This window comes from Miscanthus floridulus, chromosome 1 (genome assembly GCF_019320115.1).
Source record: "Miscanthus floridulus cultivar M001 chromosome 1, ASM1932011v1, whole genome shotgun sequence".
NCBI classification, from domain to species: Eukaryota; Viridiplantae; Streptophyta; class Magnoliopsida; order Poales; family Poaceae; genus Miscanthus; species Miscanthus floridulus.
The window spans coordinates 165720152-165746530 of record NC_089580.1 but is presented as its reverse complement, the minus strand read 5'-3'; the positions used below and the strand labels follow the sequence as shown (position 1 = coordinate 165746530).

Here is a 26379-nt window from a genome sequence, read left to right as displayed (position 1 = left end):
GAGGCCACTTGTGCAAGTTGGTTTGTGGAATCACATATACAAATGCATCAACAGAGACAAGTAGGTAGATAGAGAGACGATAACCAAGAAGTCAGTAGCAGCAGCAAAGAGATCAGAATTTTTTTTGAGGCACAATCAGTGTGAAGTGCAATTAGGAAATTAAAAGAAAAGGGTAAATCACTTAGTAGTGGGTGTGCTCTGTGCTGCTAGTCTTGCATTGTTTGTAGCGGGGTGACCCTGAATTATTGACCGTTTCTGTAATTACAATGATGTACTTTGAATTTTTTTTGTGGGTGAGCAAGCTTGAGAGATGAGTATGCTTGGAACTCATATTCAATAACCAATTGGAAGTAAAAGATTATTTCCCTAGCAGTTGCATATGAAGAAACCATTGTTACCAACCAGGTGTTACAATGTTACCAAGGATAATCATGGAGAATGGGCGTGCAACATCTGCAGTTTGGTGCATAACCAAATGAAATGGTTAATCAAGACTAAGTTCGCTAAAAAGATCGAGCCTCACTTATCATAATTGGAGTGAAGAGCACCAAGAAAATGTGGTAAAAAAAACAAGCTGAAAATGCAAGAATGCATTCACATATGAATGCCAATGAATGAACAAAGAATGTTTCAATGGTAGCAAGTTCAAACAATTTGCTGAAATCAATTAAGGAAGAACTGATAAGATGCTTGTAACCATTATTTTTAGAAATAGTGCAGCCAAGATGCAAGGGCTCAATTACTTTACAGTTATTATTCTTAGAGACCTGTCTGAGGTTGCATATTTATCAGCTAATCTCTTTAATAGGAATCTCGCACCAAAAGGGAATGATCACAATCCAAATTTTATTAAATTCCAATTAAAACGCGCATGCAAGATCATAGAACTTAGAAGCTTGTTAGAAATGGAAAATATATCACATACAACCTATTTGTACATTTGTATTACAACAGGGTGACTGGAACCTTCAGATTTTATATATATGTTGATAACTGACAACAAGTGCATAATTCTAATCAATGAGGCTGTGAGCTTGATTTGTCCCAAAATATTAGTAAAATTAGTTACTTGCTAGCTAATATATGAAATAATTTTGATACTTGGCCTCCGATTGGATCTCTTGAGGAACCTGCATTATAAAATAAAAAACTTATCTTAGTTTCATTTATAGAACAATAATTGACATACTTCCGAAATCAAAACAAAATTTGGCGCCCTCCTTATTTGCACAGAGAAGGGCGGGCCTGGTGCAAGCGGTAGAGTCTTACCGCCCGTGACCGGAAGGTCCTGGGTTCGAGTCGCGGTCTTCTCGCATTGCACAGGCGAGGGTAAGGCTTGCCACTGACACCCTTCTCCAGACCCAACACAGAGCGGGAACTCTCTGCACTGGGTACGCCCTCCTTATTTGCACAGAGGGAGTAAATCAGAACAGAGAGCCCTCGCTGATGATAATCTGACGAAAACTTTGAAACTAATAACAGTGGATAATAAAATTAACTACAGATATAAGTAGAGAAACATAGAATATATCTAAGCAACACATACATGGTTATTCCTTAGTTTACAGAAGGACATCGAATCATTTGATCTTGCAATGGGCGAGCTGGAGAGGGTGTTAGCAAGTTTAGAGAGGCTAAGATGGTGAGGTGACACAACATGGAGGAATGGCGAGCAATTCTGTTGCAAAAGAAGTTGGACAACCAAGAGAATTACAAAATGGATGGCTGAGCTAGAAGCAAACAACTCTTGAAAGTTTCAACATCAGTTAGTGAAGATTGCTTTCTTGTCCGGATCCTATAAATGTAAAAAACTGTTGACCTGAAATAACAAGGAATTTAAGCTTAAGGTACATATATTTGTCATTGAGTAATTATAAGCAACAATTCCTACTTATCTGCAGATGCTTTAAGCCACGAACATTACCAACTGTAATGTGACACATTTTAGATGGATACCAAGAGCACCGAAACCTAGCCCAAGCTATAAAATATAGGAAGCAGGAATACCCATAAGGGCACCCAAACCCAAAATGGGTCTTCGATGGTACTATATTGGCTTGCAACAGAGTACATATACGGGAGACATATTTTGGGTAGCAGGAGAGACACAACCCAAATATGAGTATTCTCTCTCCTCGAAACCCATTTTTGCAGAAATGGTTCTCTTTTGGGTCCTGGCGTTGGAGAAGACCAAAATTGGGTATTGAACTCTTTGCTTGTAGCGCTACCCAAATGTCAAATGGGTCTTGTATTTTGGGTGCTGTTGTTGGACATAGTCAGTCAAATAAGGGTCTTGTAACTATATTCCATGAACTAGTTTCGTTTCAGATTATCTGCTAATGCTAGATTAGAGTAGCAGTGCCTTTTTTCTGTAATACTGAAGGAGCATTGTTGCACCTTTGCAGCATATGAGATTCTATCTGACGAAGAGAAGAGGAAAAACTATGACCTCTACGGGGATGAGAAGGGTAACCCCGGGTTTGGTGGTGGAAATTTTGGAAATCATGAGGGCTATACATACTTTGGTGGTGGCCCCAAGTCCAGTCATTTCACATCTGGTAATGGATGGCAGACAATGGGTGGTCAAGGAAATACAAAAACCTTTTCCTTTTCTTTTGGTGGTAAACCTGGGGCTAGTGGTGGAAACCCCTTTGGTGGTGGTTTTGATCTTGGTGATGTTTTCTCGAACCTTTTTGGTGGTGGATCAATGGTTTCTAGCCATTTTGGTGGATCAACTGGCTCAGCTAGAGCCAACACTGGAACTTCTGGTCAGCATTCTGGCACTGCCAAGATTCAGGATATCACCACACAAGTTTTCAATAAAGAAGTAGCTGACCAAGGAACTACTTGGCTTCTGTTATTTTATACACCCCAGTCAAAAGGTCAATTTGTGCTAGAGAGTGTCATGCAGGACGTGGTCCATTCACTGGATGGTGCTATGAGGGTAAGCTGATGTACAAAAACGATAATGAAATATATAGCGCTCCTCAACATATGGCATGGACATACATACCTAATAGCCTTCTATTTGTGCAGGCTGGTAAGGTCAACTATGACAATAAAAAATCTCTTAGCAAAAGGTCTGGTGTTTCAATAGGGAAATCGGCCCGCCTCTTCATCTATTCATATGCTACTACAGAGAAAGGATCTTTGCATGAGTATTCTGGAGAACATGATGCTAAGAGCTTGAAGACATTTTCTCAAGAACACCTGCCAAGATTCTCCAAACGGGTAGATATTGGCCAATTCAGTTTCCCTTTAAATGTTCTACGAAACCTTCCTCAAGTGCTCTTACTATCGAGTAAGAAGGACACACCAGCAATGTGGCGTGCTATCAGTGGGATGTTCCGCAATTGATTAATTTTTTTATGATGCTGAGGTGAGTAATTTGATCTGTTGCTGTTACTGCTCCATTTGGTTACCAGGCTTAGGAAATTCTAGGCCTTAACAATTTCTCTGCTCGACATGGGAAAACTTGGCACATAGCATACTCTAAGATGTCAATTGGTGTGGGGTGTAGTTACTTCTGGGCAGTAAGCGGTAATGAATGGTTATAATATAAAAATTCTATGAAAAATAATTTACTCGCTCCATTCCTAACTGTAAGTCGTTTTACTTTTTATCCTAAGTCAACCTTTTGAGTCCTTTTCTAGCTTTGACCAAGTTTATAAAAAAATACACAAACATATACAGCATCAAACTATATTCATTAGATACACCATGACATATATTTTGATATTGTAGATGCTAATGGTTTTTTTATAAATTTGGTCAAAGTTAGACAAAATTGACATAGGACAAAGCTAAAACGACTTACAATTTGGAACGGATGGAGTAGATGATTGAGCTTCCATTAAAATAGCATACCTTTACCATGCTGGTGAACAATCAGGGGGAAACTCTTATATGCTATTAGGACTTGATAAACAACTTCAACGGAAGTATGTGTAACATGATAAACTGCTGTGCATGTTTAGGTTCATGATGTTTCTCATCCGCTGCTCAAAAGTCTTGGCGTGAAGAATCTTCCAGCTGTAATTGGCCGAACCGTGAATGGTGAGGAGCTCCTTCTGAAGGATGGCATTTCGGTGAAAGATCTCAGATCTGGTATCAAGGAATTGAAGACGCTGCTAGAAAGTTTTGAGAAGAAGAATAAGAAGCTGTCATCGAATCAAGCTAATAAGAAACCTTCCTGTCAATGGGAAGAAAACAAGGTTCCTCTCCTCACAGCTTCCAACTTTGAGGAAATCTGTGGAGATAAGACTTCAGTATGCATCATTGGTGTTTTCGGGTCAAACAAAGCCAAGGGACAGCTTGAAACAGTCCTGTCTGAGGTATATCTTCTGTTTTGAAAAGCCAAATCATAGTAGATAGCAGAAGCACATGTTTTCTTGTTCTTCTGAATGCATAGTAACATCTATTATCTTGTGGTTCTTCTTTCCTTAATCTTTTCTGGTGATTGCATCCAGATATCTAAGAAGACTCTGATAAGGGGGCAGAACTATAATTCCAGAAACGCAGTCTCCTATGCTTTGTTGGATAAGGACAAACAATCTGCATTCATGTCATCGTTTGATAAGTCTGGATATAAGTCATCTGACAAGGTGCTCATCGCCTACAAGCCTCGCCGGGGGAGGTTCGCGGTGTACGACGAGGACGAGGTGACACTGGAAGAAGCTGAAAGGTTCGTGGGATCTGTTTTGAACGGAGACGTTCAACTGTCACCGACCAAACAAAAATCTGTCCTTAGGTAGACGACTGTTGCAAGTTTTGCAAGAGTTTTAGATCTAACATTTATTATCTTTATTAAGGTTTGTACATATATAGGCATATAGCTGAACGAAGAGAGTAAAATTGTGTATAGCGTTTGCTGGACAGTTTTGTCGTTCGGTAAACCAGAATTACTGACTTATCTTTCCCTCTACCAATGTAATTGGGCGAATGCTAATATAGCGGACCATTTCTATACTATCTTTTGTTTTCACAAGATTCTGGTGTCTTGGCCAAGTATACTAGCAATCTTTTTTTTTTGTTAGTCTGCCTTGCGACTTCTGAGAATATATGACGCGACCGAAACTTAGCAGGTGACGTGCATGGTGCTGGTGGTGGAGGAACACAGGGATAAGCTAATATGACAAACGGGTAGGTGTCGGACGGTCTATTACGGCTAATTTGGAAGCAAGCACACCCATGGATAGAAAAAACCCTCCATAAAGAACTAAATAATTATTCAAATTATTTACCTATGGATTTTCCATTCTGGAAAAGTTAGGGATCCCAAGAGGATTTGAGTTTTCAAATTAGCCCTTAGTGTTTGAAGTAGTTTAAACTTTTGATGTTATTGGAACCGAGAGTTTACTTCAAACTAAAATGCTGTGGAGATCCAAGAAAATTTTTGCTCTCGACTCTTTTTTATGCCAAAATTGCTGAGGATTTCCCAAAAGACAACTCTGGGCTTACGGTTGATGACCGCCGTGTAACGAATTCGGCCCAGCCCAACGTGTCGTCGGATCTATCCAGTCGCCAACGTCCCCACAGCTCCGATTCGTGGACAGCCTCATCCTCCGATAGTCCGGTTCGAGGCCAGTGAAGATAGCTGTGGCCTCGAGCACAAAATGCTATGGCCGAGCGGATGAGAGGAAGATGGCTGCCACCAGCCTCAGCTCCTGTTCCTCCCTGCCCAGGGCTAGTGCAAAAGTAAGCTTCTTCTCTACGGAGTAACTCATAGCGCTCCATCTTGTTTCTTCTTGCTTCCTGATGCTACTGCTCATGTGTACAGCCAGGAGGAGTACCAAGATCTTCGTCGTACTACACCCAGCTGAACTTTTGCTCGAGGCATCCCTTCGAGAAGGCGGCGGCAGCTGCAGCCTTCCAGAAGCTCCCGCCCGAGCTCCTCCGGCTGAGCTACGCGGCGAGGAATAACAAGCATGCAAGAACCAGCTGCCGACGGGCCACGGACAATTACCAGGCGGCGCCGGCCGCGGCGCAAGAAACAACAGCCAACACCCCTCCTCCTCCAGCCTCTCCCGTTCCCAGCGCCGAGAGATCCCCAGTAACGCCCGGCAGTAACGGCCAGCCGCAGCAGCCGGTCGCCACGCCAACGGCAGCGCGCCGAGCGAGCCGCCGAAGCGGGCGGCGCGCGTGCTGGGCAAGTACGCGGAGCCGTCGGCGAAAGGCTCGTCGTCGTCGTCGAAACCGGCCAAGCCGGAGTTCGGGAGCGGCGTGCTGGACGCGCTGCGCGAGGCGGACGCGAAGAAGGGCGGGGGCGGGCGGCGCGGGTCGCGGGTCGCGGGTCGCGGCCGCCTTAGGCGCCGGGCAACCTGTTCGACGACAGCAAGCGCGGGATGCCCAAGGAGGGGTGGACGTTCGAGCTGCCGTTCGGGGTGGACGTGTTCCTCGTCTCCTTCACGCTCATCACCACCATCATGTTCGGCACTGCCTTCCTCGTGTGGAAGCTTGGCGCCATACACTTCAACGAGTACTAGCCTGTCGTAGACTGTTTTAGATTGTTCATCTATACAATAGTATAAAAGGCGTGCAATCTGAAATCTCCGACCTCTCTCAGAAAACACTGTTCCGGGTGTTCCGGGCACAGTAAACGTGCGGTGTACAGTACCGGGTTTTCATGACCTCCTTCAGCCACGTCGCCCCCTTCTTTTCAGCCGCACGATGCCACGGCACTCTCCATCCGTCGGCCACGGCTCAGCCCTCCAGAAACATCGGCAGCACAGAAATAAAAAAAGGAAAGCCCCCTCCATTCCCCCGACACCGTCGACGCACCGGGCCCCAAGCTCGCCGCCGCCGCTCCACCCGTCGCTCGCCTCAGGGTAGGTCGACCCGCCACCGCTGCGGCCGCAGAGCGCCACCCGATCGCTACCTTCGTCTTCCCCAGCCGACGAGTCGAGCTCAGCGACCCCTACCCGATCTGCGTCTGAAGCACGCCGTCTCCTTCTGCTTCCTCGCCTCCAATCGCCGCAGCCACGACAACCACAATAGCGGCCGCTGCGGCCGTGAGATGCGATGCCGGCCTCAAACCCGGCCCCGCCCATGCCTCTGCGTCGCTCGCAGGTGGTACTGCCGTGTCCCCACACCCGCTCTGTTCACGGTGAACCAGCGTCGCCGGCACCGTTTGTTTTGCTTCAACTTATATGAACTACGTCCGATTAGTATTTGTTTTGCTTCAGCTTATATGAAGTATGAACGGATTGGTTGCTAATCCCCACCTACTTTCCAGGATTCCACCGTTGAAGCGGATTGGGAATGATCAAATATGAATGGATTCAGATCAACATTATAGGCCTGTCTTACCGATGGAGACCCTATTTTTTACCGCACATCTACGCAAAGTCAGGTCAGGGCTCCTATGTATTTCCAGATTATGCATCTATGTCCTGTTGTCTTACCTATCATCACGAATGGAGTTCAGTAGTAATCCTGCTGAATGATGCTTACTATTGTCATGCATATCTATTTTGATGCATTTCGTTATGACCAGTGCTGGAGGGATCCTGAGTTGGTCACAGATGTGTTTCTACAGGTCTTTGCTGACCTTCGTGTGGCCGCACAGAATTAATAATGCAGAGATAACAAGCATCCACGTTATTGTCCTTATCTATTTATCTCCTCATGATTTTTCTACAGATCCATTAATCAGGTCTGCTCAAGCGAAGTTCCCCAATCACGATGCTAAGATGAAGGTACAAATCCATTCTTTTGTTTTTGCTACACAATCTCTTTTGTAGTGTACTATTTTTCTTTCAAAGCACGTACCCATGTGCCTATTCGACGTCTATATACTATTGCACTATTACGTGTTTTCTAATTCAGGGTATGCCCTTCCTATGTATATGCTTGATGCATTCAGCTGGGCTAATTGACTCTGAAATCTGATTGCTCTAAGTATTACTTTACATTTTCATGGCATTGCCTTCGTGTATATACTGGAACTGAGTACATGTTAGTGTCAGTTCCAGTTGTACCATGCAAAAAATAGAGAAAAGCCACCTATCTTGCAGGGATGTCAATCCTGTAAGTTTAGGTTCAGTATTTTTCTACACTTAACCCATACTTCTAGATTACGATGCCAGAATAGTGACGTATAGGGTCTGCAAACAAAATCATTAAAATAAAATGCCACTTTCTGTTTTTCTTTGTTTCCTTACATTTACCTCCTTTCCATCTATCCAATATCTGAATGTTTGTTTTCTAACTTTCTAATTTGCCATTTCAATTGACGGTTGTGCTGGCAGTAGTCCAATAAATCGCGGCTCACCTGCTGACTGTACAGGAAAGTCATAAGGCCTTCCTTCTTTCAGTGCCACTTTCAGCTGATCATTCACTAGCTACCCACCTTATCATTTGTTTTGCATATTAAAGGTTCAGAGTGATAAGCAATTTATCGTTGAAAAGAAGGGCAATAGTTTGGCAATTGCACGGTTGTACCAAACCTGACCTGCGATTTGCAGTTGTTATTTGTTGCTGAAACATTCCCATGATGACCCTTGCCTGCCAAGTGGGTTAACAACCAATTCGTTTTCAGTAATCACAAGCCTTTTTTAAAAATGGTCATAGATTATTGCATTTGGATCAGTGCATTCCGGTTTTTACAAACAGCAGTGGACAACTTATCTTACTGAAATTTTCTTTTCCTTCTACTTGCTACACTATATTTGATTTTGTTAATTATCCACCCAATTGCTCTAACTATTGCTTTCTTGCACTTGAATACAGGTTCATGGCATTACCTTCATGTATGCAGATGTTACTGTCAGTTTCCAGTTGTTCTGGCAGTTCCATCTAATCTCCCCATTTCTTACATGATGAGTTCTTCCCAATATTATTAGCGATGTAATTTCCTTTAACAAATAATTGCTTCATCCATCATCATGTTCTCTTTGCATAATTTTGGTAAGTATAATCTTTATGAACTGTACTATGACACACCATCGTCAAATTTACAGTCCAGCATTTATCAATTTCTTATTTTTTTAGTTATTTCAGCCATAATCAATACAGTTCAACTAAAATAGTTAGATACATGACCTCCTGAATACAACAATTCATCTCTTTTGATTTGCAAGTATATTGTCAATTTAAAAACTAGCGTTCTGTCGATGGCTTTTTCATAAACATGTTGCATAGTTCTGTCAACCCTGTTGACATTTCATTTTTATGTGCTTATTGTTTGCTAATTGACATTCACCTCATGCCTGTTCCTTTTATCCTACAGTGCCTTCAGTTTGCACAATGTTTCACTTAGAGTATATCCCGGATTGCCTAAGCATAAGCAAGAATTCAGATATTATTAATTTCGAATAACCACATTGTATTTTATGGTGACAAGATTGTGAAATGTGATTAAATCTCAGAGGTGCCAGTATATAAGAATACTAATGTGTCAAAAGTATTCAACTTTTTAATGAGCAAAGTTATATGCTACAGATTGCTACCCCGCGCAACTGCGTGGGGTTCCTGCTAGTTTCTCTTATCATCCGTACTTTTCAGTCGGAACCGTATTTTTCTCTCACCACAAATCAGCCGAAACAGTATTTCAGCTTATTTTTTCAGCGAAACGAATGGGACCATTAGGGGATAAATAAAGGGCGGTGGTTCTTCAAGTGCTAGATGAGAGAACTGCCTGGCTTTGTACTGTACTATATTTGATCGCCGACACTGGTTTGGCGCAGATTTTTGAGAAAACATAGAAATGATGGATGTTTTGCACAATGCTGGTGTCATGTTTCATAGAGGACTAATAATCGTGGTCATGGAGATGCACAACAGAGTGGCTGTAGTTTAGTGGTAAGAATTCTACGTTGTGGCCGTAGAGACCTGGGCTCGAATCCCAGCAGCCACAGGTTCTTTTTTTTGTTTTTTCCCCTCGTCTGATCTGATTACCTTGGTTAATTGCTCTTTTTATCTCCCCCCCCCCACACCCCACACACACACACCCCCTCTGGTCTGATTACCTTGGTTAATTGCTCCTTTTTCCCCTTGTCCCCCTGGTCTGATTAGACCGTGCTGCGTAACCGACGTATCAGATTCGATCGTGCTGAGCCGCAGACGGCCAGAACCCGCCGATTCCCGCGTCGCTGCCTCCACCACTCCGGCCTTCAGCCCTTCCTCCGTTTCTTGCCTCTTCCGCGCCCACCTTTGCGCATCGCGGTAGCCTGTGGTTCGTCCATTTTGCTAGATGGATCCCGACGCGGGAGGCTCCAGCTCCGCTCCACCACCTCCGTCGGCAACCATAGGTGCGCCCGAGACAAAGATTTTTTTTTCCGTTTCGTTCGTCTAATCGAACAGCTCCCGCCGTCGCTGCTTAAACCCTAGCGCGTGCTGTCTCGAATCGTCGGTGCAGGCGCGTGCGCGGAGACGAAGGAGGAGGAGCGCGGCCGCAAGGAGGTGGTGGTGGTACTGGTGGGCCCATCGGGCAGCGGCAAGTCCTCGTTCGCCGAGGCCGTAGTTGGCGGCTCCACCGCCGGCCGCCACTGGGTTCGCGTCTGCCAGGTGGGTCCTCCGTCGCTCTTGGTCAGTGCAAATGTGCTGACAATTGCTATTTGCTAGTTATCCCTTACATATACAATGTGATGTTTCAAGACAATGTGCTAGTTAATTGAAAAAAAAGCAACACTTGTTGAATAGTTGAGGGCTAATTATTGCCAAACAACACTTGATTTGGTCGAAATTTCGTCGTTGCGTCTTGCGAGTCCATCTGTGCTCTCAGTGGACACTTCATTGTTTACTTCACTGCTTACTGGATAAATACTGTAATAACAATTTAGTATGTTAAAATAAGGATGCCATCACACATAGGGAAGCAGAGAATCTCAAATACTAATGTCTTTGTTCCCAATCAACTTGCTTTGACAATTTTACTCACGGTGTTTTACATGGCTGTTCACCTGTTCATTAACTAACACAACAGTTCAGCGCAGATTGACAGAACTCTGTTTTGGTGCTTACTGTTATCCAGGATACAATTGGGAACGGCAAAGCTGGGACAAAAATACAGTGCTTGAAGGCTGCATCAGATGCTTTGAAGGAGGGCAAGAGTGTTCTCATTGACCGCTGTAACTTGGAACGCGAGCAGCGTGCTGATTTTGTGAAGCTGGGCAGCACATTGCACGCAGATGTGCATGCTGTCTCCCTGGATCTACCTGCAAAGGTCTGTATCTCACGTGCAGTGAGCCGAAAGGGTCATGACGGCAATCTGCAGGGTGGGAAGGCTGCCCTTGTTGTCAACCGCATGCTGCAAAAGAAGGAGACACCCTTGCTCACAGAAGGTTTCAGTCGGATCATGTGCTGTAATGATGATGGCGACATTAAAAAAGCAGTTGACTTGTATAATGATTTAGGGCCTTCAGATAGTCTTCCATCAGGAGTTTTTGGTCAGAAGAGCAAAAGACCCGTACAAGTTGGTATAATGAAGTTTCTAAAGAAAGCTGATGCTTCCAGTGTTGAGACATCTAGTGGACCTAAGCTTGCATTGACAGAAATAAAGCCAGCACAGCAAAATCCTTTGCCAAAACAGGAAAATGTTGAAGCTGGTTTTGCCTGCCCAATGGAAGTTGAGAAGGGGTTGAATGACAAGATGGAAAATGAAGAGCATGCTAAAGAAAGTGATTATTGTGATGTTGGTTCCCGTACTCTGGCATTTCCATCTATTTCTACTGCCGACTTCCAGTTTGATCTTGACAGAGCATCTGATATTATAGTGGACACAGCTGCTAATTTCTTGCAGAAGTTTGATAATATAAGACTAGTTCTTGTAGACCTGAGCGAGAAATCAAGAATTTTGTCATTGGTCAAACAGAAGGCTGCTAAGAAGAGCATTGACTCCAACAGATTTTTCACATGCGTGGGAGATATCACTCAGTTGCACACAAGAGGAGGTCTTCAATGCAGCGTGATTGGTAATGCTGCCAATTGGTAATGATTTTGGTTACTTAAATATTTGGTACTCCTATGTACCTGCTTAAATTTACGTTTCCTCATCTAGAAGGGAAGCATTATGTCTAAATATTTTTCTTTTGTTGAATCTTGTGTTATTATGTTTCTTTTTTTTTGAACAAGTTGTGTTATTATGTTTCTGGGCGAACCAAACTGGCTGTTTTGGAGAAGGTCAGTAACCTTACTACAGACAGGGAGATGATATTTGTGCCCTTTTAATGCAGGAGGCTAAAACCTGGAGGTGGAGGGGTTAATGCGGCAATATATAATGCTGCTGGAGAATCTTTACAACATGCAACTAAAAAATGTGCTGATGCACTGAGGCCAGGAACCTCTGTTGTTGTTCCACTTCCATCAACTTCTCCTCTGCGTCAACGGGAAGGTGTGACCCATGTCATACATGTGCTTGGGCCAAATATGAATCCAATGCGACCAGACTATCTTAAGAATGACTATACCAGAGGGTCTAAGATTCTTCGTGAAGCATACAATTCACTTTTTGAGAATTTTGCATCCATTGTGCAGAGCTACATGGGAAAGCAGAACAGTGAATCTGGAGCAGAAAAGTCAGCATCTGGAGGGACATCTCCCAATGACACAAAAATGAAGCGAGAGGACAGCCATGGATCTGAAAGGATGAAAAAACATAAGTTGTTTCAACCCATTATGACTGCAAAGCAACAGCATGAGTGTACAAAGGTTAATGCTTCAAATTGCCATGATGATGCCATGACTTCATCTGCTGTTCCAAGCCAAACTAGACAAGTAGACAACAGAAGGAATGATGTGGTTACCAGTAAGACTTGGGGATCCTGGGCCCAGTCTCTTTATGAACTTGCCATGAACCCAGAAAAGTACAAGAACTCAGATTCTATCCTGGAGACATCAGATGAATATATTGTTCTGAAAGATCTCTATCCAAAGGTTTATTATGGAATTTTCTAATTACACACCTTTTCTATTGTGTGCTTCTTAATGATATTCAGTGATCCAGTTGTCATCTTAGCAAAAATCTTTATATATGCAGGCCAAAAGGCATATTTTGGTGATATCTAGAATGGATGGTCTTGACTCTCTAGCAGATGTCAAGAAAGAACACTTGCCTTTGTTGAGGAGGATGCATTCAGCTGGGGTGAAGTGGGCACAGAAGTTCCTAGAGGAAGATGCGGCTTTGGAATTCAGACTTGGATACCATTCGGTATGATCCTAACTCAAGTTCGTTTCCTTGAACTTTCCTTGAGAAGTAGAGTGTGTTGAGGAACTGCATCATGGCATGTGATCATCCAGAACTGTAGTGTGATAACCTCATTACCCAATTTATATAAACATTTTCTTATGAGGGATAATGTGATGGACTAACTGATTTGACTTCTCAAACCAAAGAAATTGGTTATGCTTGGGTTCATTATCCATCATTCCTCTCGAAAAACACTAGTTGTGGCATGAGCAATTTCACATGTTTTGTTTTTTTATTTATTACAGGTTCCATCAATGCGACAATTGCATCTTCACATCATTAGCCAGGATTTCAACTCTGCAAGCTTGAAAAATAAGAAACATTGGAACTCCTTCACCACATCATTTTTCCGTGATTCTGTTGATGTCATTGAGGAGATTGAACAAAATGGATCAACAACCACCAGCACTGATGAAAAGGTACTCGCAATGGAACTCCGGTGCCACAGGTGCAGGAGCGCTCATCCAAACATCCCAAAGCTGAAATCCCACATCGCCATCTGTAAATCTTCCTTCCCTTCCCATCTTCTGCAGAAAAACAGGCTGTTGTCCTCTACGATGCATATGGACCGCACTTAGATGTTAGAACTCGATGATCAGTTGTCCTTGCACACACATTTTGCATGTCGTGCTTGCCTAAGGATAGTTTTGATCAATTTTTTTTTCCATTTTTTTTTGGTTTCCAACTAGTGTGGAATCCTGTCTTGCTCTGAACCTATCTTTTCAGAGACCATTACTTGTGTTTGCGTGCTTACTGAAGATTGGGGATGGAAGCTCCATTTGACTTGGGTCATTGGATCGATATTAAAATTTGGTAAAATAAACTAGGGTGTGTTAGGGATCCAGGTTCTTGAAAAAGTGTTTTGGATCCAGATTCTTTCAGACAGATCAGATAGAATCAATTTATAAGAATGGACTGGATTCAGATTCAAAAGAAAATATATATTTTCTTAAAATCATATAAATATAAAAACGCTTAAAATTTGAACCTTTTGTAGGTGAAGAACAACTTAAATACGACATATTTTAACTTGCTGAACTTCAGAATGATTAACTTTAAAAAAGACAATGGTTGGTGTAGAGGAGAGGCAATAAATGGAATGAGTAAAAACTAACGCCATGTTTAGTTCGAGGAATCACTCTATTATGGACGAGATGGTGCATCACAAGAATAAGGAATCCATCTATTCTGGACGAGATGGTGCATCACAAGAATGACTCCATCCTTCTACTGGTACTTGTCGGTGTTTCGAGTTACCAACTAGTAAATTTCTAGTATTACGTGTCTGGCTCGGATGGTGTGCTTAGAGGACACGAGGTTTATACTGGTTTGGGCAGAAAGTTTCTACGTCCAGTTCGTCGCTGTTGCTCGTGTTACTAGCACTGAAAGTTTGTAGTAGGGGTTACAAACGACTGAGAGAGAAAGGTCCCAAGTCTCCGGTGTGCGTGTGCTCCTAAGGTGTGTTAGGGCGTGTGTTTTGCTGTCTACAGCCGTGTAGAGTGGTGAACTGTCGTCCCCCCTCCTGGGGTGTCCTGCTTCCCCTTTTTATAAACGAAGGGGAAGAGCAGGTTACACAGAGAGAAAGAGGGAGAAGAGCCAAGGAGAGGAAGGCTTCCAGGACCGTCGGGCCTTTCTTCTCCTTTATGCGGGTCCCGCCGACACTACAGATGGTGACAGGGATGGCTCCATGCCGGGCGCCTGTTCGCCGCTGAAGTCCCATTCCATCCCGGAGGGCGATGCGGCGAGCCAGCATGCTGGTCAGCGGCCGTACAGGGAGTAGGCAACATAGTGACCACGCGTCCGTCACTGTTGGTGATGTGAGTTCCCTAGAGTGACATGTCGCAGGCACGGCTCATGTTGAGATGTGCTCGCTCCCTGCACGATGCCAAAAGTTTGACCTTGGGTTGTACTTTCTGGCTTGTAGTGGTTGGCGGCGGTACGGGCTTCTGTCAGGAGCCGCGCCTGAGGGGTCGGGCGAGACGAAGCCCCCGACCCAGAGGCCGGGTGAGGCGGAGCCCTCGACCCAGAGGTCGGGTGAGGCGGGGCCCTAACCCAGAGGTCGGGCGAGACAGAGCCCGCGCACCTGGGGGTCGGTTGGAGCTGTAGTCGCGCTCTTGACTGCTCGGATGAATCAATGTTGATGACCATTAGCTCCTCCTCTTCGGGTACCCTAGTATTGGTCCCCGACAGTAGCCCTCGAGCCTGCGGAGGAGTAGAATACTCCTTTGGAGGCTTTTTTGAATGGGAGAACTCTGAGGGCCTTGGCCTTCTTTTGTCGCCCTTGGCGTGTCCTAGGGACGGCGATTCCCTTTCGTCGTGATCGGACCCCTCGGGGGTATAGCCGTGAGATTTGGTGGGCCTCGTCCATCGCGGTCTTCTCCGCGCTCGGACCTCGGCCGAGGAGTGGTTGCTGCCCGGCAACGAGGATTCACCGTCGCCGCTCGACGGCTACGTGGTGTCGTTCGCCCACTTCTACGAGAGTGGGCTCGTGACCCCCGCCCACAAATTCCTCCGGGGGCCACTGCACTTCTACAAGATTGAGCTATAGCATTTCAATCCCAATGGGATAGAGCACATGGCGGCGTTCGTCATGCTGTGCGAAGGATTCCTAGGGATCAGCCCCCACTTCGACTTGTGGAGGTATTTCTTCACCGTCAACCTCTAGAAGAAGAGGGAGAAGGGCGGTAGGCAGGAGCTGCACATGCCGATGGGGTGCGCCGGCATCCAACTTTAGAACAATCAGGTCGGTGAGTACCCGTCCATGCATCTCTCGACGTCTAACAAGGGGTAGCACTCGCAGTGGTTCTACCTCAAGAATGATGCCGCTGTCCCTCTGCTAGAGTTCACCGGGTGCCTGATCGAAGAGGCCCCGGAGCAGTGGAGGAAGTGGGGCGTCCCGGAGAAGGACAAGAAGAAGATCCGAGACCACATCACCAACATCCACATCCTGAAGGAGAATGTCCTGAAAGGGTTGGGCATCATCGTGGCTTACCACGCGAGGAGGGTGGCGCCGTTGTTGATGTGCGCGTCCCCGCTATACGCGATGGCGCCCGAGGTGTTGTTCGACAGAACGGCGCTCGCCGAGGGAACGCTCTCCAACTCCGAGATCGCGCAACACGTCAAGGAGGCGATGGAGCCTTTGTGGGACAACGCGGGTGCCGCCCTTGACTTCGTCTACCCGGTGTCGGGGCATCCTCTGATGCGGCCGGAGCCAGGCTACGTTGTCTTCATAAGTTTCCCTTTTTCTTGCCTTCTCTTCAATTGATTTTTCGGCCCCGTGAGACTAACTTTGAGAGGGGTGGGACCAGCCGAGGGACCTCATCCTCATGGATCACCCGATGCCGCTGCTGAGGGATTCGCCCATGAGGGCGGCGAATCACGCCAAGGGCGAGCGACTAAGGAAGGCGAAGGACAAGAAGAGGAAGAAGCAGCGGAAGCTATGGGCACGGGAACAAGGGGAGGACACCGACAACAATGATGACGATGCCGATGGTGACGACGACGAGGTGATGGAGGAAGAAGAAACGGTAGCCGACGATATCGATTGGGACAACCTGGAGAACGAGGATGCGCTGACAGACATTGGCTCGTCCTTGCAGGCGTCAGGACCCTTCCCATTCCTTGTAGGGGAGGGTACGTCTGGGGAGCTGATGAAGGCGGGCTGTTCCAAGGATGCCCCCCAGGAACCAATGGAGGCGGGATGTATCGTCGGCCTGCCCTAGGAGCCAACAAAGGTGGGCGGCTCTGCCGTCGCACTCGAGGTGCTAGCGAAGGTGGGCGGCTCCACTGTCGTGCCCCAAGAGCCAAGGGGAGTGGGGTGTTCTACCAATGTGCCCCAGGAGCTGCCAGGGGCAAGCCCCTCTACCTAGGAGCAGAGGGCAGGCTCAAAACGGCCTCGTTCCGATGAGGCAGAGCAAGGGTCGGGGGTTCATCCCCCAAATGCATCTACCGCCCGACGGCGCTGAGGTGAGTTATCAATTGCTCTGTTTTTTCCTATTTTAGTCAAATTTCATCGTGACTTATGTTTTTCATCCCTTGCAGCGTCGGTAGGCAGCGGAATCCTTTAGCGCTGGAGCCAAAGAAGAGCATCGCCCTCCAATCGGGGCAGCGGCCATCGGCTGGTGTATCGCCTATTTTAGGCGGGAGCGGTGCCAGCATGACTGCATCGTCGGCCGGTCAGGTGGCGCCTGTGCCCTTGATGGGATGGGTGGATGCGGGCGTTTAAGGCCCTGGACCACACCACGAGCGGATTGTGTGATGTTGTTGTTCCCTCCGGCTGGGTATTGCTTGGTCCTACTTCTTGCCCTTTTTTTCCTCTATATACTTTTTTATCCTGACCATCGTCTCCCTGTAGTCCCTTATAGCTCGTAGCTGGGGGAAATCTCAGTTCTATTATCAACAGAAGGAAGCCTGGGACCACCTCGTCGAGGAGGTGCGGCTATGTCGCACCCAATTTTGCAAAGCAAAACCAAGTACTCATATATGTGCGCCTAGGATGTCCAAACACACACATATATCACAAATTGCAATAGTATCAAAGTAAAGTACTTATTACATCGCATATCTCATCATAAAGTTAAATACAAAGTTTGCTCAAACGCAATATTATTACAAACACAGCGGAATAACTAGCCCAATTGCCACAGGGACTCCAACTAGTGAACGTCTCCCTAGTAGTCCTGGACATCCTCCGGAAACTCTTCATATCCATTATCTGTTACCCATCTGGGGTTTTCATTGGATGTAAAGCAAGTGTAAGCTCACCATGCTTAGCAAGTATAACAAAGGGATCTATGAGGCTCAAATAGGCTTGACACTGTTTGACTGCGGTTCGCAATTTTAGTTGATCATTTTTTTAGCAACCTGAATTACTACTTTAATGAACAGTCCCAAATCCCAAGTGGTATTAAAGTATCATCAAGCTTTATCTCAATTCCCAACCATCCATCATCCACAGTAACCACTAATCTCAAAGGATCCAGACCGCTCGTATCCGTGAGCACGTTTGTTATAACAGGTTAATTATTTCTGCAGAAATTGTATATCTTTACCCACCGAGCCGTGATTCCCAATGCCGGGGTTCATGAGACCCACTACACCTCTTCCCAGGAAGTGTGGTAGAGTTTCACTATGAAACCCTTAGCTAGTTGCACTAACAGATCGTAGCTACAAAGGAATGGCACACGTGGGCATCGCAGCACGGTGCACACCCTAACAGAAAAAGGAAAGATACCCTCTTACCCCTTACTGGAGCTACAGACGAGCTAGTACAAACTAGATAATAGGTTAAAGTCAGAGCCATTTGACACTCAGGGTTGTACGGTCCCTCCTGGGTTGCCGCTTCAGGATTAAGTCCTTATGGAGAGGCACTAGAGTACTCAACCCCATACTCCAGCCCCCTATCTGTTGCTAAAAAGTTCCATTTTATCACATTGCATATAGTCTTTAAACATGTTTAACAATTACTTCATGTTAAGCGTTGCAGCATCTATCCAAAATGCCTACCCAACAAACCCAGGTATCAAGGATATGTGGTACAAAGAATCATCTAGGTAAAGTCCCTAGAGGCAATTCAAATTAAACTCATGTATGAATGTAAGTGGTAGTAGTTCATAGGTAACAAGGGGCCTTTGGTACACTTGCCTTCCTCAAAGTCATCCTGGGAGTACTGCTGATCCTGCTGGGGGTCCTCAATCACCTCGAATGGCTCACCCTCTAATCGTGATCCAATCATCAATCAAGCATCATTCCAATCATTACATGCATACAAGATAGAAATCTATTAGAACAGTACACCAAACAGTGAAAACATATGTTGAAAAGCTTACAGATATGTTCTACGCATTTCTACGAACACATGAGCGAAAGAATCACTCAAATCGGACTTAAAACGTGAAAGTTATGCATGAAATAAGATGTAATGGCAATTCTATAAATAAGCTAACCTATTTTCGAATTAAAATAATTAAAAATCTGAATTTAAATGAAATTTGGACCGGGCATACTATTTCTGGAAATGTTAGGGTTCTAAACGAATAAAAACAGGACTGAATAAAAATTAATTTGAACTGGACTGGACTGCGGGTTGATTACTGGAAAAAGCGGGGGCTTTTCTGCAAAACGTGCTTGGTTGACTGGGGGTTTGACCCGACGATTGACCGGGGCTGCTGACTCATTGACACGTGGCGGCTGTTCACTGGGCGCGGTGCACCACGCGGGCGTGGGCGCGCTGACGCGGCACGGTGCGCCGGGTCCACGAGTCTATGGTGGACCGGCCACTTAAATCCAACCGGTATCTAATCCGGGCCATCCATGCTAGATCCAATGGCGCAGGAGTGAAAGCCGGGCGGTGGCTCGCCGGGGAAGAAGGAGAGGCTAGTGGCGCCATGGTCGGTGCGACTGGAGCTTGGGCTACGGCTTCCCAGGGCGCCAAAGCAAGATCTGAGGGCACGGGAAGACGGAGGGGCTCACCGTGAGTCGTTTGGAGGGGAACGCGACGTTTGGGAAGGCTCCGAAGCTAGACGTCGACGGCGGCCGCGAACTGGAGAGAGAAGAGGCGCGCAGGTGAGGTTGTAGCCGGGCAAAACAACGCCAAAACGCGAATTGGGGAGTACCTACGGGCGCGGGGAAGTCCGGCGGTGCTTCGGGTGGCCTTGGCGTCGGCGTTCGTGCTCGGGAGGGGGGTTTCACCGGCGGCGGTGGCTCACGGCAGCGGGCAAAGGATGGAGAAGGGCAGAGGGGAGGCTCGGCCTTTATAGGTGGGCGACTACGGCGTGAAAGGAAGGGAAGCAGGGCGGGTTCGGCACCTTCCAAATAGGCGCCGATGGCTTTCCATCGGTGCCACGCATTGACGGGCAGAGAAAGGAAGGGGAGCGTCGGGGAAGGAAGGTGGAGGAAGAAGGCAGCGCTGACGAGTGGGGCCAACGGGGCAGAGAGAGAGAGAAGGGAGAGAGCGGCGGCGTGGGCATTGCGGGCCGCGGTGCCAAGGTGGGCTGCGCTGGTGGGCTGGCTCGGCGGTGAAAGCGGCCGAGCTGAGGCGCGCGTGCGGGTGGCAAGCTGGGCCGCGCAGGTGCAGGCTAGCGCGTCAGCGTGGGGTAGCCGCCGGGTGGGCCGCGCCAGGCAAGGCAGGCCGGGAAGGAGGAGGAAGAGGGCCGGGCTGGCTGGAGTTGGGCCAGAAGGTGACTTTCTCTCTTTTTTTTCCAAATCAAATGTTTATCCAATTCTATTTTCTCCATTTTCATTTTAAGCCAAATTCAAATAAGTCTTGAATGCAAATTTCAAATCATCTAGCCCTACACTCAATCAAAACCCATATGACTCGGCATGAATGCAACAAACAAGTTTCTAAACTTATAGTTTATTTTATTTATACAATATTTATTATTTGGCCTATGTTAGAAATACCTAGAAAATGTATAAATAGGGCAAGAATTTAATAGCTAATTTGCAGTAGAATTTTGGGTGTTACAAACCTACCCCCTTAGGATGAATCTCGTCCTCGAGATTCGGATGGTTCAAAGAGATTGGGATAGTCAGTTCTCAGATCTTCCTCTCTTTCCCACGTTGCCTCATCCACTGAGTGTCTGTTCCACTGAACCTTGCACATTCTTATTATTTTGCTCCTTGTGATTCTCTCCGCTATTTCTAGGATTCTTACTGGATATTCTTTGTATGATAGATCCCCTCGGATATCCAGTTCTTCCAAAGGTAGTTGTTCCTCAGGTACTCTCAAACATTTCTTAAGTTGTGACACATGGAAAACATCATGAACACCTGAGAGCTGCTCTGGTAACTCTAACTGGTAAGCAACTTCTCCTCTCTTGTTGATGATCTTGAATGGTCCCACATACCTGGGTGACAACTTTCCCTTGGTATGGAATCTCTTTACTCCTTTCATAGGTGAAACTTTGAGATAGACAAAGTCACCAATTTCAAATGACAAATCTCTTCTTCTTGTGTCCGCATAGCTTTTCTGTCGAGACTGTGCAACCTTTAGGTTTTGCCTTATTGTTTGCACTTGTTTTTCTGCCAGTTGCAAAACATCTGGTCCAAAGACTTGGCTTTCCCCCGTTTGATTCCAAAACAATGGTGTTCTGCACTTCCTGCCATACAATGCCTCAAACGGTGCCATCTTAAGACTCTTTTGGTAGCTATTATTATAGGAGAATTCGGCATAAGGTAAACTCTTATCCCAACTTGTCCCATACTACAGAGCATAAGCTCTTAGCATATCCTCTAAGATCTGAATTTGTCCTCTTCGGTCTGTCCGTCTGTTTGAGGATGGTAAGCTGAGCTAAAGTTCAACTTCGTATCCATTGACTCATGCAATTTCTACCAAAAATGTGATGTGAACTGTGTACCCCTATCCTGAAACAATCTTCTTTGGTACACCATGTAAACATACAATCCTTTCCATATATAACTCTACTAACTTTGCACTCGAATAAGTTACCTTGACCAGAATGAAATGGGCCACTTTTGTCAGTCGGTCAACAATCACCCAGATAGAGTCAAATCCTCTCTGTGTACGGGGTAATCCAACTATAAAGTCCATTCCAACTTCTTCCCATTTCCACTCGGGTATCTTCATAGGCTGTAGTAAACCTGATGGCCTCTGATGTTCTGCTTTCACTCTTTGGCACGTATCACATATAGCCACATGTTCAGCTACATCTCTCTTTAGTCCATACCACCATGTATCTCTCTTTAAGATCAAGATACATCTTAGTACTTCCTGGGTGTATGGAATAGGCTGAGTCATGAGCTTCCCTCAAGATAGACTCCCTAATAGATTTTACTTCTGACACACAAATCCTTTTACCAAACCATACTATCCCTTGATCATCCATATGGAATCCTGGGGCTTTACCAATCACTATACGCTCTGCAATATCCTTGATCCTCTCATCACCCAGCTGTCCTTTACGAATCTCTTGTTCCAGAGTGGATTCCACCTCTAACTCCATGGTGTTGGCCACAATACCCAAATTCAAGTATTTGAACTCCTCACACAACTCTTCAGATAGTTGAGTTGTATAGGCCATGTTCACATAACTCCTTCTACTCAAGGCATCTGCTACAACGTTAGCCTTTCCCGGGTGATAGTGGATATCTAAATCATAATCCTTGATTAACTCGAGCCATCTACGCTGCCTCAGATTCAGATATGACTGCGTGAATATATACTTCAGACTCTTATGGTCCGTATAAATCTCACACTTATGACCAATCAGGTAGTGCCTCCATATCTTAAGAGCATGCACCACAGCTGCCAATTCCAGATCATGAGTCGGATAATTTAACTCATGTTTTCTCAGCTGTCTAGATGCGTAGGCAACAACTCTGCCTTCTTGCATAAGAACACCTCCTAGACCTTGCCGTGATGCATCACAATAGATAGAGAAACTTTTGGTGAGATCAGGTAAGATGAGCACTGGAGCAAAAGTCAGTCTCTTCTTCAACTCCTCAAAACTATCCTGGCATTGTTTAGTCCATATAAATTTAGCATTCTTCTCTAACAACGCAGTCATGGGCTTGGCTAACTTAGAGAATCCCTCGATAAATCTCCTATAATACCCAACCATACCCAGAAAACTCCGAATCTCACTAACATCCTTAGGTGGCTTCCAACTCAACACATCTCTAACCTTCTTGGGATCTACTGCTACTCCTCCATTAGAGATTATGTGACCAAGGAAAGATACTTCCTTTAGCCAGAACTCACATTTGCTGAACTTGTCATAAAGTTGATGTTCTCTAAGCTTTTGCAACACCAATCTCAAATGTCCTTCATGTTCTTCTTCATTCTTAGAATACACTAGTATGTCATCAATGAACACGACGACAAACTTATCAAGGTACTCCATGAATACTTTGTTCATCAGATACATGAAGTAGGTAGGTGCATTTGTCAGACCAAAAGACATGACTGTGAACTCATACAGTCCATAGCGGGTCATAAAGGCAGTCTTGGGGATGTCAGTACGCCTTATCCTCAACTGATGGTATCCAGATCGAAGATCAATCTTGGAAAACACACAAGCCCCTTTCAATTGGTCAAATAGGTCATTAATTCTAGGTAATGGGTACTTGTTCTTAATTGTGACCTCATTAAGTGACCTGTAGTCTATGCACATCCTTTGTGTACCATCCTTCTTTTCTACAAATAGTACTGGTGCACCCCATGGTGATGAACTAGGTTGAACATAACCCTTATCTAACAATTCCCTTAGTTGTTTCTTAAGTTCTGCTAATTCATTCACTCCCATTTTATAGGGTCTCTTAGCTATGGGTGCAGTTTCAGGTAAAAGTTCAATTATAAACTCGATGTCTCGGTCAGGTGGCATACCTGGCAATTCCTCAGGAAAGACATCCGGGTACTCATTTGCTATCCTTATATCTTCTATGGTTGTGCCTTCCAACTGATTAACCCGGCAGATTTCTGCAGCAGACTGAGTTGCCACATACACCACTTCTTCTCCAGTTGAAGCGATAAGATTCATAGAACTATTACCACAGTTAATAACTGCTTTCTACAACCTTAGCCAATCCATACCCAAGATGACATCGATACCGGTGGAATTTATGACTACAAGGTTTGCTTGAAATTCTACCCCCCTTATGCTGAGACTAGCAGCTAAGCATATCCACTCTACTTTCATTACCCCACCAGGTGAGCTTACTAACATGTGTTTCTTCATAACACTTACTGGAATACCATGCTTCTTTATGAATATATATGTTATGAAGGAATGCGAAGCACCAGAATCAAAAAGTACTGTAGCTGAGTTTGAGTTGACCGGAAACGTATCGATCACCACATCCAGTGCCTCCTGAGCTGTTTCAGCAGTAACATGGTTCACCTTTCCTCGAACGTAGTTCTGCTGTGAGTTAGTCTTCTTGGGGCATCTATTGGAGTAATGTCCTGGCTCTCCACAATTAAAGCACTTGTTGTCATAAACTGCATTTGGCACTTTTGGTGCGCCATTCCTCTGCGGAGCATTGGGGGTATTATTTCTCACTGGTACATTGTTGGGTTGCTGCTGGCGCTGAGCTGGTGCCTTGTACTGCTGCTGCTGCTGCTGCTGTGCACGCTGCTGCTGCTGGTTGCGGTTGGGACCTGTTTGACCTTGATAGCGCTGCTGAGGTTGAGTTTGTTGAGGGTTGGTACGAAAGCGAGAGTTGCTCCCAGATTGCTGTCCTTGAAATTTCCTCTTCTTGTCCTCCATCTGGCGGCGCTTGTTCTCAATCACTAAAGCTTTGTCCACCAGCTGCTGGAAGTTAGCAAAGGTATGGGACAACAGCTGGTACTGGAGACCATCATTCAAGCCCTCCATAAATAGCTCCTGCCTCTTTCCATCCTCGTCTACCTTAGTAGGTGCATACCATGACAATTGTATAAACTTGTCACGATATTCAGCAACAGTCATGCTCCCCTGCTTGAGAGCCAAGAACTCCTTCTTCAGCTTCATCAGTCCTGTAGGCACGTGGTGAGTGCGAAAGGCACTGCGGAACTCAGCCCAAGTGATGGGATTAGCTTCGGTGCGGCCAAAGCGGAATGAGTCCCACCAATCCTGTGCAGCTCCCTGCAACTGTCCAGAAACATATAAAACTTTCTCCCTATCATCATATTGGGCAATCTCCAGTTGCCTCTCAATGACACGTAGTCAATCATCAGCTTGGAGTGGATCGGCAGAGTGCTTGAATACAGGTGGGTGTCCTTTCAGAAACTCTCCCCTCTTATCTCTGACATGAGGGGGTGCATTCCCATTCCCTTGCCCCATGTTCTGCATGTTCTGGGCCATCTGTTGAAGCAACTGGGTCTGCATCATCATCAGCTGCTCCATGGAGACTGGGGGTGGTGGTGGCAGTTCCTCGCCTCCCTGGTTGTTCCTCCTGGTGTTCACCATCTGTAGAGGCATCATATAAGTCTCACATGTCCAAGCATATAACTCTTACAAGATACTGGTGTAACAAGAGTAGGTGTAGACAAGAGATATATGTAGGGTATGCAAGAAGATATTTGTTCTGAACTTTTCCAGCGAGTTGGATAACAGCAGTGTTGTAAAACAAGCATATCTCACTCTCTATTTATCATATGATTGCGTAGAATACCTTTCTGGAAAGCTTATGAAATTATCTACAACTTTCGTTTAGAACACTTTTTCAGATTCTGACGTTTACTTAGTCAAATACAGACGATAAGCAGTACTGTTCCGGAATCCTGACAGCACAGAAACCCCAACTTACAACAGCTGTATCTCATATTTATAATAGCTATTGAGGTGATTCCAGAGCCAAAAGAAGGATGTTGAAGTCTACTTATCTCCATGAAAATTTCATGACCTTTGAGTATCTAGATCACGAGATATGAACTGATAAAGACAGACTGTTCCGAAAGATACAGAATGGATAGCATGATAAAACGAAACCCAACTATTTATTCATAATATCCTTAAACCTTAACCTTAACTAAATGACCGTGGACATGCCCACAAGTCATCACAGTCATATCAAAGATCCAAATCAAACATTATTCATAATGATAAACATCCAACCATGCAACTAACACTTGTCCAACCATTAAAAGAAAGAAACTAAATACTCTCTCGCGTAGCTACGCGTGCTTATTACATATTTTTAAGACTCTCCTATGGGTACGGGTCGATGTTGGTGCTGGTGCTGGGGTCTCCAGACTCTCCTCTGGTTCTCGGGGGTGACTGAGCGGGTACTCCTGAATCTTCCACATCTGGACCTCCTAGCTGCTGCTTCAGTGTAGCGTTCTCACAAGCCAACTGCATGTAGGCCCTCCCCATGACATCGAGCTCATCCAGGGCCTGATCCAAGTCAGTGTGGGTCTCAGCCAAGCATAACAGGGTAGGCCTCAGCCTTAGGTTCGCCTCTCCAAGTGGTGTAGCGATGTTGCACGTAGACTGTCCGCTCCGACGGTGGGGAAGATAGCGATCATCCTCCCAGGCGATGTCGTCGAAGTGACGGACGCGGTTGACCATCAACGCCTGTCGAGCTGCATACCTGATGACGGCCGCATGAGTGAGCCATGCAGTGGTGGCGCGGTGGATGTAGCGCACCTGAGTCCCCTCTCGGATGTACACTTCTGTCTCCCAGAAGCCGGTGTAGTCGGGGTGGGTCCAATGCTCCGTCCTGTACTGAACAGTGCCTCTGGGGTGGTAGCG

The 26379-nt window shown here is 45.7% G+C and overlaps 1 protein-coding gene, 1 non-coding gene and 2 pseudogenes across 13 annotated transcripts; all 4 read left to right on the top strand.

Moving 5' to 3' along the window:
- Window positions 1-2560: 2560 nt before the first annotated feature.
- On the top strand, window positions 2561-4754 carry LOC136500851 (dnaJ protein ERDJ3A-like; annotated as a pseudogene).
- Window positions 4755-5561: 807 nt separating this feature from the next.
- LOC136546763 (uncharacterized) lies at window positions 5562-6485 on the top strand (annotated as a pseudogene).
- Window positions 6342-13964, top strand: LOC136546687 (transcription factor bHLH140-like). Of its 12 annotated transcripts, none has more exons than XM_066538728.1 (10): window positions 6845-7068; window positions 7235-7351; window positions 7524-7697; window positions 8731-8907; window positions 10041-10250; window positions 10358-10506; window positions 10973-11928; window positions 12174-12873; window positions 12977-13147; window positions 13432-13964. In XM_066538728.1, exons 5-10 carry the CDS (start codon window positions 10193-10195, stop codon window positions 13762-13764), a joined length of 2367 nt encoding a protein of 788 aa, XP_066394825.1. In that variant the 5' UTR covers window positions 6845-7068; window positions 7235-7351; window positions 7524-7697; window positions 8731-8907; window positions 10041-10192; the 3' UTR covers window positions 13765-13964. The 12 variants fall into 12 exon arrangements, with proteins under 12 accessions (XP_066394806.1, XP_066394798.1, XP_066394791.1 ...); XM_066538721.1 differs by having other exon boundaries at window positions 10015-10250; XM_066538716.1 differs by having other exon boundaries at window positions 8731-9801.
- Window positions 9785-9856, top strand: TRNAH-GUG (transfer RNA histidin (anticodon GUG)). The gene has a single exon. It is a non-coding gene; the product is annotated as a tRNA-His (tRNA).
- Window positions 13965-26379: the final 12415 nt, after the last annotated feature.

Excerpts from the sequence above, each read along its gene's own strand:
- LOC136546687 (XM_066538709.1), top strand. The coding sequence starts at position 10,193 with ATGGATCCCGACGCGGGAGGCTCCAGCTCCGCTCCACCACCTCCGTCG. Across the intron at positions 10,507-10,972 it reads ACTGGGTTCGCGTCTGCCAG|GATACAATTGGGAACGGCAA; the intron begins GTGGGTCCTCCG and ends ACTGTTATCCAG. Across the intron at positions 12,874-12,976 it reads TGAAAGATCTCTATCCAAAG|GCCAAAAGGCATATTTTGGT; the intron begins GTTTATTATGGA and ends TTATATATGCAG.